Consider the following 13,896-nt stretch of genomic DNA (forward strand, 5'->3'; position numbering starts at 1 on the left):
AATTTTTTTTTTATTTATTGTTTTTATTTCTATTTTATTTTTAAAATTAAATTTAAATTAACAATTTCTTTTTTAATTCGGAAAACAAAAAAGGTAAATTTAATTTTAATTTGTGTTTTGAAAAAAAAAAATATCAGAAGAATTTCATACAAACCTTCAAAAAACACATACCTACATTCAACAAAAAAAAAAAAAGAAGAAAAGAAAAACGTTTCGTTTGTATGAAATTTTTCCAAAAATTTTTTCTTTCCCATACTGGACTAAAAGGGAAATTGTAAATTTTTTTTTCAAGAAAGTGGAGAAAAACGAATGTAATGTAAAATTGCCCTTTTTAATTTTATCTTGTAAATTTAATTAAATTTTTCAATTTTATATAAATTAAATTTTTAAAATGCATATAATTAATTTTTTATTTTCTTATTTAAAAAAAAAAAATTCCCTACATTAAAAATTAATTTTAAATTTATCTGTAATTTTTTTTTTTATATTTTTATTTTTTCTATTTTTTATTTTTAGTGTTGAAGAACTTATATACTATAATTCTTTTTTTTTTTTTTGTTTTATACATTTAAATTATATATTTATTTTATATTTTATTAATTTAATTTTATATTATAATATGAAACTAAAATATTTTGTTAGAACCTTCTGTTTTTTTTTTTTTGTAATTTTTTTTTTTTTTTTGTCAAAAGCATAAAGCGCTTTTATACAGAATGCCTTGTTTATCTTATTTTAAAATAATTATATAAAATTTTATTATATAATTAAATTAAAATAAATAATTTATTTAATGCGTGAATTGTATAGTATGTGTAAATAATAATATTTATGTATATTTATATACATATATATTTTTGAAAAAATGTACATTAATAGCAATGTATATAAAAAAAAAAAAACAATTTTTATAAATTATTAATTTTTTTTTTTTAAATTTTTCTTTTTTCATTTGAAAAATAAGAGTTTTTTTTTGTTTAATACGTTTTTTTTTTTAATGTTCCAATTTGAAAAATTTCAAATAATTTTGAAAATTTTTGCATTATTTTAAGTCAATAATATAATTTTTAATAGACTATCTATTTTAAGAATTTTTTGAAAAAATTTTGAATTAGACGATTTGATACTTTTTTTTATATTTTTTAAATGTTACAATGTTTTCTTAAAACCAATTAGTTTTTACAATGTGACCTGGGCCGTATTGCACCAACCAGTCTTACTTCCTAATTTTTTTTTTTAAAAAGTCATTTCATTAGTGCTCGGACTCTTTGTGCAACAGAAGCTTTGCAAATTTTTTGAATTATTGATTGCAAAAAAAAGTAAGCAGTGGTAAGTGCAATACGGACCTGCTTTTCGCTAATGAATTTGTTTTTACAACTTAAAAGTAAATGGAATTTTATCAATAAAATTTACTTAACAACAAAATTTTAATTTAATAAAAAATTAAAAAAAAAACTCCTATTTTTCTTAAAACATCTTCTAAACCAACTTTGGTAATTACAACATTTATTTATAATTATAATTGAATTTATCTATAATGTATTTGATTTTTTTTTATGTATTTTCATATGTTCTTTTTAAATTTTTAAATTAATTATTAAATCTGATGCTCTACAATGTTTCAACTATAATAATATGTTTTAATATATCAAAATTTTCTTTAATATTTTTTGTTTTGAGTATTTAAAATTAAAGATAATTAAATTAAAAAAATTATAATGAATAATATAATAGAGTAATAATATTATATAATATGCATACAAAAGTATTTAAGAGTATATATAAATATATACATGTATATAATATCAAAAAAAAGGCAGTTTTTTTAGTTAAAATTCATTTTAGTTCAAAGTTGTTTTATAATAATTTAAAAAAATAAAATATAAAAACAAAAATTGTATGAAAAAATTATTATGAATTTTACAAAAGAAAATAAAAATATGAAAGAAAAATAGAAAGATTTTATATAGAAAGTTTTATTTTTTAAAATAACAATGTTTTTAATGACCAGACATTTTGAATGCTTTGAATGAATTACAAAGTTAATATTCATTTTTATATTTTTAACAATTTTTCATTTTAATTTATTTAATTGCTATTTTTCTTCTTCAAATTTTATTTAATATAAAAATGAATACTCGTTTATTGTGAATTATATAAAAAAAAAATTTACATTTTTATTTAAATTTTTTTCTTTTCTTCAAAATAATAATAATTATATAATATTATTTATTTGATTATCCTGTTTTTTTTTTTTAATTTTTACAAAATTTATTGAACTTCACTATCACTGTCACTTTTTTCTAAAATTGTAAAAAATAAAAATTAATAATTTTATTTAGAAAAGAGAATAAATTAAGAAATTATTTAAAATAAAATTAAAGAGTTAATAAATTTAATTTAGCAGAAATAAATAAGAATAGAAATTAGTAAAAAAAAAATATTCCATTTTTATTGTTAATTATGCTTAAAAGTTTATTTAAATAATCTTATAATATTAAAAATATTTAATTGTAGTAAAGTTTGCTATTTCTTTATTATGTAATAAAATAACACGCATTTAAAGTTTGATTAAATTTGAAAATAAACTAAGTTAATTTAAATCCACATTTTGATAGACCGATTCAAGGGTAGAGTTGTGTAAAATTAAAAAAAAAAATAAGAAAATATTTGAAAATAATCTTATTCGACTTATTCAGCAATATGATTTTAATTGCTGAATCACCTAATTTACAAGTTAATTACTTCTTTTAGATTAATTCAATGTTATAATATAATAGAAATTAAAATAAATTAAAATTTTTTTATTATTTCTGCTATTTCATAATGTTAACACATACATACAAAAATATGAAATTTACCTATAACTCACCTTTCTTTCCAGTATAAGCGTGTCGTTTCAGTCGATCATATAAGTCTTCTTTAGTTCCATAAAGCGAAGCATTCGACCTCGCTAATGTACTCATTTTTGCACTATGAATTCCTCCTGAAAATGAAAAAATTATACAAATTTTAATTATGGAAATACATATGTAAAAAAAAAAATTCAATAATACCATCTTTCATATATGCGTCATTATAAAAATTTGGCATTTCCCAACCGTCTTCTTCATCATCATAATAATGTGCATATGTACTGTGATGTGATGGTGCTATAGATTCTGCATATGGTGTATGTGCTCCATAATAGAAATTAACTTGTGATCCAGTTTGATCAATAGCTGGTGTTAACATTTTTTTTGGATCTTTTCTTTTTGATGATCTAACACAAATCATCCATATTAATAAAACAATTACAATAATAAATATAACGGCTCCAGCAATTCCACCAGCAATATATGCAAATTCAGATCTTTCAGCGCAATGTGGTCCAGTAAATGAACCGATACATCTACATGATGGTACTCCTTTAATATCTTTAACACATGTTCCAGAATTTTCGCAATAACCATCGCATACATCAATACAATCCATACCAGTACCATTAAATCCAGGTTTACATTCACATTTAAAATCTGATGTTTCTGGTACAAGAATACAATATGCATTTGGATCACAATGTTGTTGGCCTTCGGCAATATGTTCGCATGGATTCGTACATTCTTGTTTACTTGTCTGCATAATACAATAAATGAAATTGAATGTTTTATATTTCAAAATTCCTTAATTTTCAATTTAATATTTAACTTACCGCTCCAGTATTCTTTGTACTATGATTTGGTGGACATGCAATACAACTTGTTTGTTGAGATTCCGATTGATAATAGCCTTTGCGACATTCAATACATTGATTAATTGTACCATTCAAATATGAACCAGGTGTACAAACTGGTAAAGTGCATTCATCAATTGTAGATGCACCAACTTTTGGTGTTGTTCGACCCAAAGGACATGCTTGACAAGCTGGTTGAACGCCTTGTAATCTGTACGTACCTCTAGGGCATGGTTCACATTTACCATCGGATCCAAGTTGCATACCTGATGTACATTCATCTCTACATTCTTGTTGTGATGTAGCTTCTATTGATCTTGTTGTTTGTCCTAAACCACAAATTTCACAGCTAAATGAACCTTCATTTGGTTGATAGAAACCATGTCCACATGGTTTACATTCACCGCTATCAAGATCAAAGAATTTACCAGGAACACAACGTTCTTTACATTCTTCAATTTGTCTTGCACCTGGTGCTGCTGTAACACCAACTCTTCCAGATATTTTTGAACATTTAATACATTGTAATTGACCAGGTTGTGGTTGATATGTTCCACGAGGGCATGGTGAACATGTCTTGTTACTAGAATCATAATATGTACCGATTGAACATGGAACACAATCTGGTACCATAACAACTTGACCAGCTGGGCAAGCATATTCTGATGTCAGAATAAGTGAGGATGGATCAGGTACAGTATTTGGTAAAATATCTTCGACAGCGAATTGATCTTCTTCTAAAATTAATTTTTGTAATAGTGATTTAACATCAGAACGTTCTCCAGTTGATGAATGTAATACAGGATCACTATTTTTTCATAATTTTGAAAAAAAATAATAAAGAAAATGTGGGGGTTAATATTAAAATTTTTAAATTAATTATAAAACTTGTTATAATTTGTTGTTGTACTTGTTAGCAATTTTTCTGAAATGGTTTTTATTTTTGTTATGCGGTAGGCAAAATGAATTTTTTGATGATAAACCATGAGTTAGAAATATTATTATAATTAAAATTTAATGTGAGCGAATATTATTGTGCTTCGTTTTCAGTAAATTTTACAAGTAAATATTAAATAAAATGTGTTATATAACTATCGATATATTTACAAATCTAATACCAAATTAATATTACCAAAACCAACAATTTATGCGCTTGTAAAATTTATTACATTTTAGCTGAAATTGATATTTACAAAAGCAGATATTTAATTCATTTTCTTAGACTTTAAATTTGGATACCATATAAAAAAGTTCTTAGGTTATCGACATTGGATTTATAGGTTATTTTTAGCCACAACGTTACTCTTTTGTATGGTGACTATTTTATAAGTATAATGTTTTGTTTTTGGTTCAAGATTACCTTCTATGTACTTTGAAATTTTCAATTATGTACTGGTTAATAACTGGTTAATACCTTTAAAAATATGCAAGCAAAATATTCAACGATATGCAATGATTTTTTTTTGTTATTAATGGATGATACCCTGGATTTTTAGTCTACGTTATGTTTTTAAATTTTTTTGTACAACTAGCCTTTAATAATAATTATGTAAAGGTCCACTTTTTATTTACAAAACATTAAAAAAATTATTTAAAATACAAAGACTATATAAAAAATGAGACAATGCAATTTGAGTTTTACTCCCGGCACTACATAAAAGCGATTAAAACTCTAGAATATTCTATTGTAGTTTGTAGTTTTTTTTTTGTTTATTTTTTAAACGTACTTGACTGCTGGGAAAGCAATCTCCAATGTATAAGTATCTCCACCTTGTTGTCTACCTTGACGACCTCTGGCATCTTCATCAGTATCAAGATTTCTAGAATTTAAGGAATTTAAGGGGAAAGATTGCTTTATATAAAGATTCTATATTTCTTGTAATCGGAATATTTTTCAATTTTATGTTGTGTGCTTTGTAGAAATTATAATATTGTATTGAAAAAATTCTTATTATATAATGATAAAAAAAAAGTAATATAAACCACTATTGGACGGAAATATCAAGCAAAAGTGCACTTTAGTTTAAAACTCAAAAAAGAAAATCATTCGGAAAATTTTATTATTTATATCAGTACTTTGCTTTTTGGGTTTCTATATTTTAATTTTACATTTGAATAATGTACAGTTCTACCTTAAGGAATTTTAGTTAACCTAGGTAGAATATACAAGTTTTCATTTCAAATTTCAATTTCAAATATTAAGAGCTTACTTTTCTACTGGAACAAGAGCGTCCAAAACATAGGTACCGCCATCATCATCGGATTGTCTTCGAACCCGGTTAGCTAATCCACCTTTATAATGGTCGCATTTAACATCGATTTGAAGATCTTTGCATTCTCTAAAAGTGATAATACATACATAAGTTTTAGTAATTTTTCATTTTAAATTGGTTGAATTTTCATTTTTTGTATACATATTTTACACTAACCTTGATCCTTCTACTGAATACGAACAGAAGTTCCAATCTCTATTCAGTGAATTGACAGCATTAGTAACTTTTTGTCTAAGAACACCTTGACCAGCTCTGTTACATAGTACATCTGATGGGAAGAGCATTTTTATTCTAAATACTCTTTGGGCCGGTTTCGATGCTGCATTGTGCAAATTAAATAAAATCATTTGTTTAAAAGTATTTACATATTCACTATATCAGAAAAAAAAAAAATTCATTGCACTTACGCGAGCACGCTGGATATACTAATGACATTGCCGGTTCAAGAGTTGGTCTCCAAAAGCCTTCAGCACCACAAGTATAAAATTCAGGAACTGGTTCTGAGAATCTTAGACCAGGTTGACATGCAATTTCACAAACCTTAAATTGTCCACCAGCACCCCAGTCCTTACATACTTGAGAACCTCCAACTGGATCGGATGGCTGCGGGCAGAAATCAGCTAAAAAATATAATAAAATTAAAATATCGCACAAATTCTGGTTATTTAGAAAACATACAAAGCAGCGAAACTTTGAAACTGCATGTTGCGCTATTGCCAGCTGCATCAAATGCAACATAAGTTATTTCATACGATCCCCACATTAAGGTTTGACCAGGACGATGCCCATTGCGTTCTATTATTTTGACAATACCTATATTATCACTGAAATGTGGCTCGTCCCATGAAACAACAGCAGAACCATTCTTTGCAATTACCCACAAGTCACCTGGGCAATGTTCAACTCTTGGTGCTTCCTTGTCTACTTCTAATTCCTGACAATTAGGACCAGTATATCCAGAAGGACATCTTCTCTGACCGCACATTGAAGGTACCGAACGTTCTACACCTCCAGACGTAATTTCATATCCAGCCCAATTAAGAGTTAATCCACGATATAGAACTGGTTCGCTTCGGCAATCTCTTACTTGCTTTTGTATTTCTGAAGTTACATCAAGTGCTCTTCCCCAAATTTGAGCTTTAGTAATTTTTCCTTGGAAGCCAGCTTCAGCGTAAGTTGCACTTGCAGTGGATTCTTCTGGTTGTGGTCTTCCTAAAACTGCCCAGGCATATTTAGGAAGATTTCTTCCTCCACCATATTCCGTCTTGCTAGCGATCAAACCTTCAGTGATGAGTTGCAATTGTCCTGTCATACCATCCCATAAAATAGCAATATGATGCCATTGACCATCATTCACTGTTGTATATTCTCTAAATGACAAGAAAGCATCTTGAATGTCTGGGAACAAAGAAACTTGCACGCCGCTTGAATGAGCTTGCAACAGTAATCTTCTATTATTAGCTACATGTGGCGAATCAACACCGTATAGTGTGAAAAATATTCCAGAATCATCTTTTTGAGCGAATTGCACCCACATAGCTATTGTTAAACTTCCGCTTTCCCCAGTTAAGAAAGGAACAACTTGAGCTGCAGTCGATCTAGTAGGATCGCTAAAGTATAAATCATAATCCACTTGCATTGCTGAAAAAAAAATGTTTTTTTTTTTTTAATAAAATTTAAATTATCGTTATAACGAATGCATACTTTTTCTGCAATCATCTCCAGTGAAATTGAATGGGCATTGGCAATAGAATCCGTTTGTTAAATCAATACATTGAGCGCCTAAAGGACACGAATTGTCTTTACAGTCAATAATATCCAATTCACAATTTTTGCCAGTATACCCTTCTGGACAAATACAAGTATATCCAGTGCCGTTATCAATACAAGCAGCTCCATTTTGACATACTCCAGCATCACATGCATCAAATTCATATTGACATCCTATGCCTGTATAATCTTCCGGGCAAGAGCAATTTAATCCAGAACCAAAATCTTGACATTTTCCACCATGCATACAAGGATTGCCTATACATCTTTCAGGAGCTGTTTCACAATTTTTACCATCTGTACCACTTGGGCACACGCAGAAGTAATCTTCGAAGAGGTCAATACATTTTGCATCATTTTGGCAAGGTTTCTGCAATGGACATGTCTTTATTTGATCCTCACATCTTTCTCCAGTCCAGCCTTCGGGACAAATACACTCATAACCACCAATTCTGTCCCGACATTTGCCATTATTCATACATGGGAAAGTTTCGCAGTCGTCTATATCTGTTTCACATAGAGATCCAGTAAAACCGTCACGGCATACACATTCAAATTTATTGTCCAAGTCCAAACACCTTTCTGTACCAACAGGATTACAAGGATCACTTAAACATTCATCTATTTCAGCTTCACATTGCAAACCTACAAAACCAGGACGGCATTTGCAGACGAAACCATCTAATTGATCTTGACAGGTAGCACCGTTTTGACAAGGGTTAGACTCACAATCATCGATAGGATTTTGACAATTTTTGCCAGTAAATCCAGGCTCACACATGCAAGTATAACCATCCACTAAATCAACACAAGTTCCTTCATTTCTGCAAGGATCATTTGCGCAATCATCGATATTAATATCGCAAGAAGATCCACTCCAACCTGGATGACACACACATTCATGATCAAATAATCTGTCCACACAAATTCCATGTTTACATGGTTCGGCTAGGCATAAATCTATTTTTTCGTGGCAACGTTTACCCGTGAAACCAGGTGGACAGCTACAAGCGAAGTCGTTCACGAGATCAGTACAATTAGCACCCAATAGACATGGATTTTCTTCACAATCATTTATATTTTTCTCGCAATGAATACCTTCCCAACCTGGTAAACAATCACATTTGTATCTTCCTTGTTGTAAAGCTATACAAGAAGCTCCATTGTTGCATGGATTGCCATTGGCTTCACAAGGATCAATAGTTATATCACAATCTACACCAGTGTACCCACTTCTACAAAGACACGTATGATTATTGTATCCAGGTTCATTTTTGCACATTGCTCTAGCTGGACATGTATCGTTTCTGCAATCACTCTTCTCCTCCTGACAATTTATTCCAGAGTAACCTAATGGGCATTCGCATCTGTAACCTTGAGGTAAATCTGTACACGTGCCACCATTATAGCATGGTTGTGATGCACATTCATCTATGTCAATCTCACAACGTCTTCCTGAAAAACCTGCGGGGCAGAAACATTGAATACCGTGACCCATTGGAACACATAAACCGCCATGTTGACAAGCGTTTTCCCCACATACAACTGGTTTACACTCTTCTCGACCAACGGCTCCAGGTCCATCAGTTTTCATATTTGAAGGGCACTCGTTGCAAGTTTGGGATCCAACAATACTCTGATAATAGTTTTGTGGGCATGGTGAGCATGGTGCGAGTCCAGTAGATGAATACTGACCTGCAGCACATTTTTGCCGACAGTAAGCTTTTCCAGGTGCTGCTGGTTGGAAAGTGAATGTGTTACTTGGACATGCTTGGCAATCTTTATAACCATCTGTTGGTGGGTGAGATGTAAATGAATTTCGTGGACACTCCAAACAAGGCACAAGACCAGTTGGCGAATAAGTTCCATATCCACAAACAGGAATACAATCTAAGATCGATTTCGATCCCTCTTCTCTTGTGTATGTACCAGTTGGACATCTCATACATGATCCTTGCCGTTCTCGATTTTGGAAAAATCCCCTTGGACAATATGTGCAAATACTTTGACCAGATCCAGCATAAGTGCCAGCTGGACAATGTAAACATCTTGGTACGTCATTCGTATCCATATTTAGAACTTCACCAACAGAACATGTGAAACCACGGCCAATTGAACTTTTTAGAGCGCGTAACGGTGGGCATTGGTTACCAATATTGGAAATATTTAACAAGTTTTCAATTACTGCGCTCGCATAAGGTACACTGAGATCGAAAATTAAGTTTAATGTAGACCCGCAGAGATCATACAGTTGAGGTTGTCGGATTGCTGGTAACACAGACATAATGAAGTCCATTTTAACTACATTTTCTTCCAATAAAGTAGGAACAGATCTTATAAATGATACATTCATGTTTACGTTCACAGCGGAGCAACGTTGCGACAAAATATTATTAAGACCTCCATAATATTGTGCAAGCAAATCTTGGTATTGACTTAGACAAGCTTGAGCTACGGCGCCATTTGCTCTATAAATTACAGTAGCTGTTACTTGATAATCTGCTTGTTGAGTATTTTCTGAAACGCAATCTGGAACTACTGATGTTGGCCTCCAAAGTCTAGATGTCTCACATGAAAATTGCTTAATTGGGTCTCCATCTGTAAATCTGAATCCTGGTTTGCAAGTTGCTATACATTCTACACCACGGTCACCTGGCAAACAATTTATAGCTCCGTTGGCAGGAGGCTGCAATTCCCAATCAACACATGGTGTTGCTTGAACTGATACTTGGAAATGACACATAGCTTTGTTGTTGTGTTTGTCAGTTGCAACAACGGTTACGTTTTCGAAACCACCAATTGGTATAATTGCTTTATCAGGAACAAATGTGAGCTTAACATCACCAGATTCATCAGATGCCTTAACTCGCTTTCGTGATTCATTAAAATTCACACTATAGCTATCTTGTTTATCCACTAGTTCGATTACATAGCTTTGAGGACAACTTAGCAGTGGAGGGGTGACATCAGGTACAGTAATATTTATTTCACAAATAGCAACATTTCCATCATAATCAAAAGCAACATATTTAACAACTGTATTTTTGAAAATATACGACGGAGTCTTAAAGTTTTGTGGTTTAACTTCTAAACGAGCAATGGATCCTGAATTGTCGATAGCGGTCGGTTCAGTGAAATTAACAGGCATTACAGCTCCATTTTCATCGCGTTTTACTACAATTGGCTGTTGAGGACAATTTTGGAACACTGGTGGTTCATTATCAACACAAGGTGAATACCCATAATCATAACCCAAAAGTGGTTCATTCTTTGGCTCTTCGCAGCCCATTAATTCAAATTTCAGACAAGCATTGTCCATGTAACTAACAATTCCCAATATGACAAATCTTGCTTGGACATATTTTGGCAAAGTTATCATCGCTAATTCGCCGTAGTTTCCAGGATCTCTCATTGTTAAATTGAAATTAGGGAAATAAACAACATAATTTTCGTTTTCAGCTTGTTTATAGAAAAATCGAATTTCGGTGGGGCGTCCGACTATATCGTTTGTTACAACACCTTTCACCAAAATGGCTTTAACCCGATATACTTGACCTAAATCAACACTAACATAAGTAAAAGCTTCTTGTTTTCCACACCAGCCTGTTACAGAATTTAATCGAATATTTTTGGCTTCATAATTTGGTCTTTCAGATGTAGCATTGATTGCCGAGTCAGGGATTTTTCCAGATGTTAAGCCTAAAGGTTTAATAACCTTACACTCTGGTTCTCTTATACAGGTAATTGGTCGAGGGTTAATCAAAATATAGCCAGGGCGTTGACAACCAAAGTAAACTTCGGAACCCTGCTCATAACTCCTCGAAATTTGAATACCATCACTTGGACGTCCAGGATCTTCACAAACAGGGCCTTCGCAACGTAGATCACCGAAATCCCATATTCCGTTACCTTGACAGCGTACAACGTTATCGTGCTTTGATGTTTGTCCAGCTAACTTGAAAGTGTTTTGACAACCAAAGAAAAATGAGCTCTGGTACCGCGTGTCAACATATTGGCCGTATTCAGCTCCTGGTGTTGGCATTGGTAAATGACAGTCAACGCGGGGACATGATGGTTTTAAACCCGATAACCAATAGTCCGGTAAACCTGGTTTTGGATCATATACACACTGCCTAAAGCCAGATGATGCGGTTCCGCGTAAGTACCTTCCTGGATTATTGCATGTTAAAGTAACATTATCTCTGAATGGTACCAATACACTATCTGGGTCTGGTCTGACTACCATCAAACCTTCATTCTTTTCATCAACAAGAGAAACACATTTTGCATCTAAAAAACAATTAAAATTTAAAGTCATGATAATCAATATTAAAAATTATATTTACAATGGCATTCAGGAACTGTTCCATTCCATTGACCACTTGAAAGGCACAGCAAGGAAGCACTTCCAGATAAAACATATCCGAAGTCACAGTGGAAGTGTACAACTTCTCCGAAATGATGTTGAGCTTTATTTGTTAAAAACTTTCCGTTTTCTGGAGCAGTTAGAGCTGGACACATTACGGGCACACAAGATTTATTTAACCTTAAAGTATCAGCCTCATGACCTCCAGTTTCTGACTTCTCAATATTGAAGCCTGCGGTTCCATTTGCCGTAAACAATTGAAAACCAGTGTTACAGGAACAACCGTAACTTCCTGGTGAATTTACACATTTCTGGTCGCAGCCACCATTTTGCTTAGCACATTCATTTATGTCAACACAATCAAGTCGAGTACATCCCATGGCTTCAAAGCGAATACATGGTGCTCCAATATAGTCTTGAATTCTAAATTTGATATACCTTGCTTCAATTGGAATTGGGAGGTTTAATATAGACAGAGTTGGTTCAAGAATTCTGAATTCAACAGCGGTTCCGTCAGGGTTTGCGTAATCTTTATACACATCTGTTAAGTTGTTTGTGAATTGTAATCTTACTGCAGATGTAAATGCAATATTTCCATCAAAACGTTGAACAGACATTGTTCGGAATCCTCTTAAAATTGTGGGTGCTTTAAAATCTACCATTACCCAATTGGCACCAGGTTCAACTGAACTTCCACACCACCCTGCTGAATTAAGTCTTGACATTCCGCTAGTATAACCCTCTTCACTTAACGAGGTCATTATACTATCATCTGGAATGCCTCCATTCGCTAAACCTAAATCGCCAACAGGACGACATTCAGTAGTTGGAGCGAATCCTTTTTTACATTGACAGAAGAAAGATCCTGGCGTATTCATGCATTCAGTTGAAGCCAAATCACATTGAGTTGAACTACATTCATTTATATCCTCACATCTGGGTGGATTTTCAAAATTTTGTTCAGAGCTACATTTGATAATGTTACTTCCTGTTAGTTTGTAACCCTTATAACATTGAACACGTGCTTCATCTCCAAAGAAATATTGACGAGCTGAGTCAACAATAAATCCGTTATCTATTTCAGGATATTTAAAGCATCTTTTCCGTACACATTTTGGTACATCTCCACTCCATGTTCCATTCGACATACATATTAAAACAGGGTAACCGATACGTTCAAAACCAGGGTTACAATCAAATTCTACTATTGTCCCATAACTTCGACCAAGTCCATTTAATAGTGTAATGTTAGCATGTGAAACTTCAGGAAGAGGGGGACATTGAGACGCTAAACAAGATGGTTTCCTTTCCCAGCGTCCATCTGGTTGACATGAAATTTTTTCAATTGGGGAACTTGATGGAAAAGCGAACCCAGCATAACATTGATACATTGCAACACCACGATATGTAACATTCGTGGATCCAATAGAGAAGCCATTATCTATTTGTGGTACTGGACCGCAATAAACCTCTGAAATTAAAAATACAGTTTTATCTGTATGTGGTTTTAAAAATATATAAATTTACCTTGACATTTAGGTATATAGTCAACACTCCATTTTCCACCTTTCTGACATTCAGTGATGATTTTATTTTTTCCAGTTGCAAATTCTTGCCCTATCGGACAAGTAAATACAATAATTGTACCAAATGCCGTATCTCTACTTGAAGCAAGTGCGCCCATTCCTGGCTTAAGATTTGGACAGTCAGCCGAGAAGGTTGCAGACCACCTGTTTAAATATATTAAGTAATAGGTAAATAACTAGAGATACTTCTGA

The 13,896-nt window shown here is 32.0% G+C and overlaps 1 protein-coding gene across 2 annotated transcripts in view; it reads right to left on the reverse strand.

Moving 5' to 3' along the window:
- Positions 1–719: 719 nt before the first annotated feature.
- Positions 720–13,896, reverse strand: part of LOC129616312 (uncharacterized) — a 96,399-nt gene continuing 83,222 nt past the window's right edge. Inside the window, exons 6-17 of one of the 2 annotated variants that reach the window (XM_055531926.1) lie at positions 13,646–13,848; positions 12,099–13,589; positions 7,687–12,042; positions 6,661–7,623; positions 6,390–6,602; positions 6,139–6,301; positions 5,920–6,048; positions 5,437–5,529; positions 3,689–4,517; positions 3,054–3,612; positions 2,859–2,983; positions 720–2,300 (exon numbers count right to left, since the gene is read on the reverse strand). In XM_055531926.1, coding sequence (XP_055387901.1) covers positions 2,859–2,983; positions 3,054–3,612; positions 3,689–4,517; positions 5,437–5,529; positions 5,920–6,048; positions 6,139–6,301; positions 6,390–6,602; positions 6,661–7,623; positions 7,687–12,042; positions 12,099–13,589; positions 13,646–13,848 — 9,124 coding nt within the window. In that variant the 3' untranslated portion in view covers positions 720–2,300. The remainder of the gene's footprint in view (positions 2,301–2,858; positions 2,984–3,053; positions 3,613–3,688; positions 4,518–5,436; positions 5,530–5,919; positions 6,049–6,138; positions 6,302–6,389; positions 6,603–6,660; positions 7,624–7,686; positions 12,043–12,098; positions 13,590–13,645; positions 13,849–13,896) is intronic. The other variant, XM_055531921.1, reaches the window with a different exon arrangement.

The sequence above is a fragment of the Condylostylus longicornis genome, unplaced genomic scaffold (genome assembly GCF_029603195.1).
Source record: "Condylostylus longicornis isolate FDR11 unplaced genomic scaffold, ASM2960319v2 ptg000005l, whole genome shotgun sequence".
Lineage (NCBI taxonomy): Eukaryota > Metazoa > Arthropoda > Insecta > Diptera > Dolichopodidae > Condylostylus > Condylostylus longicornis.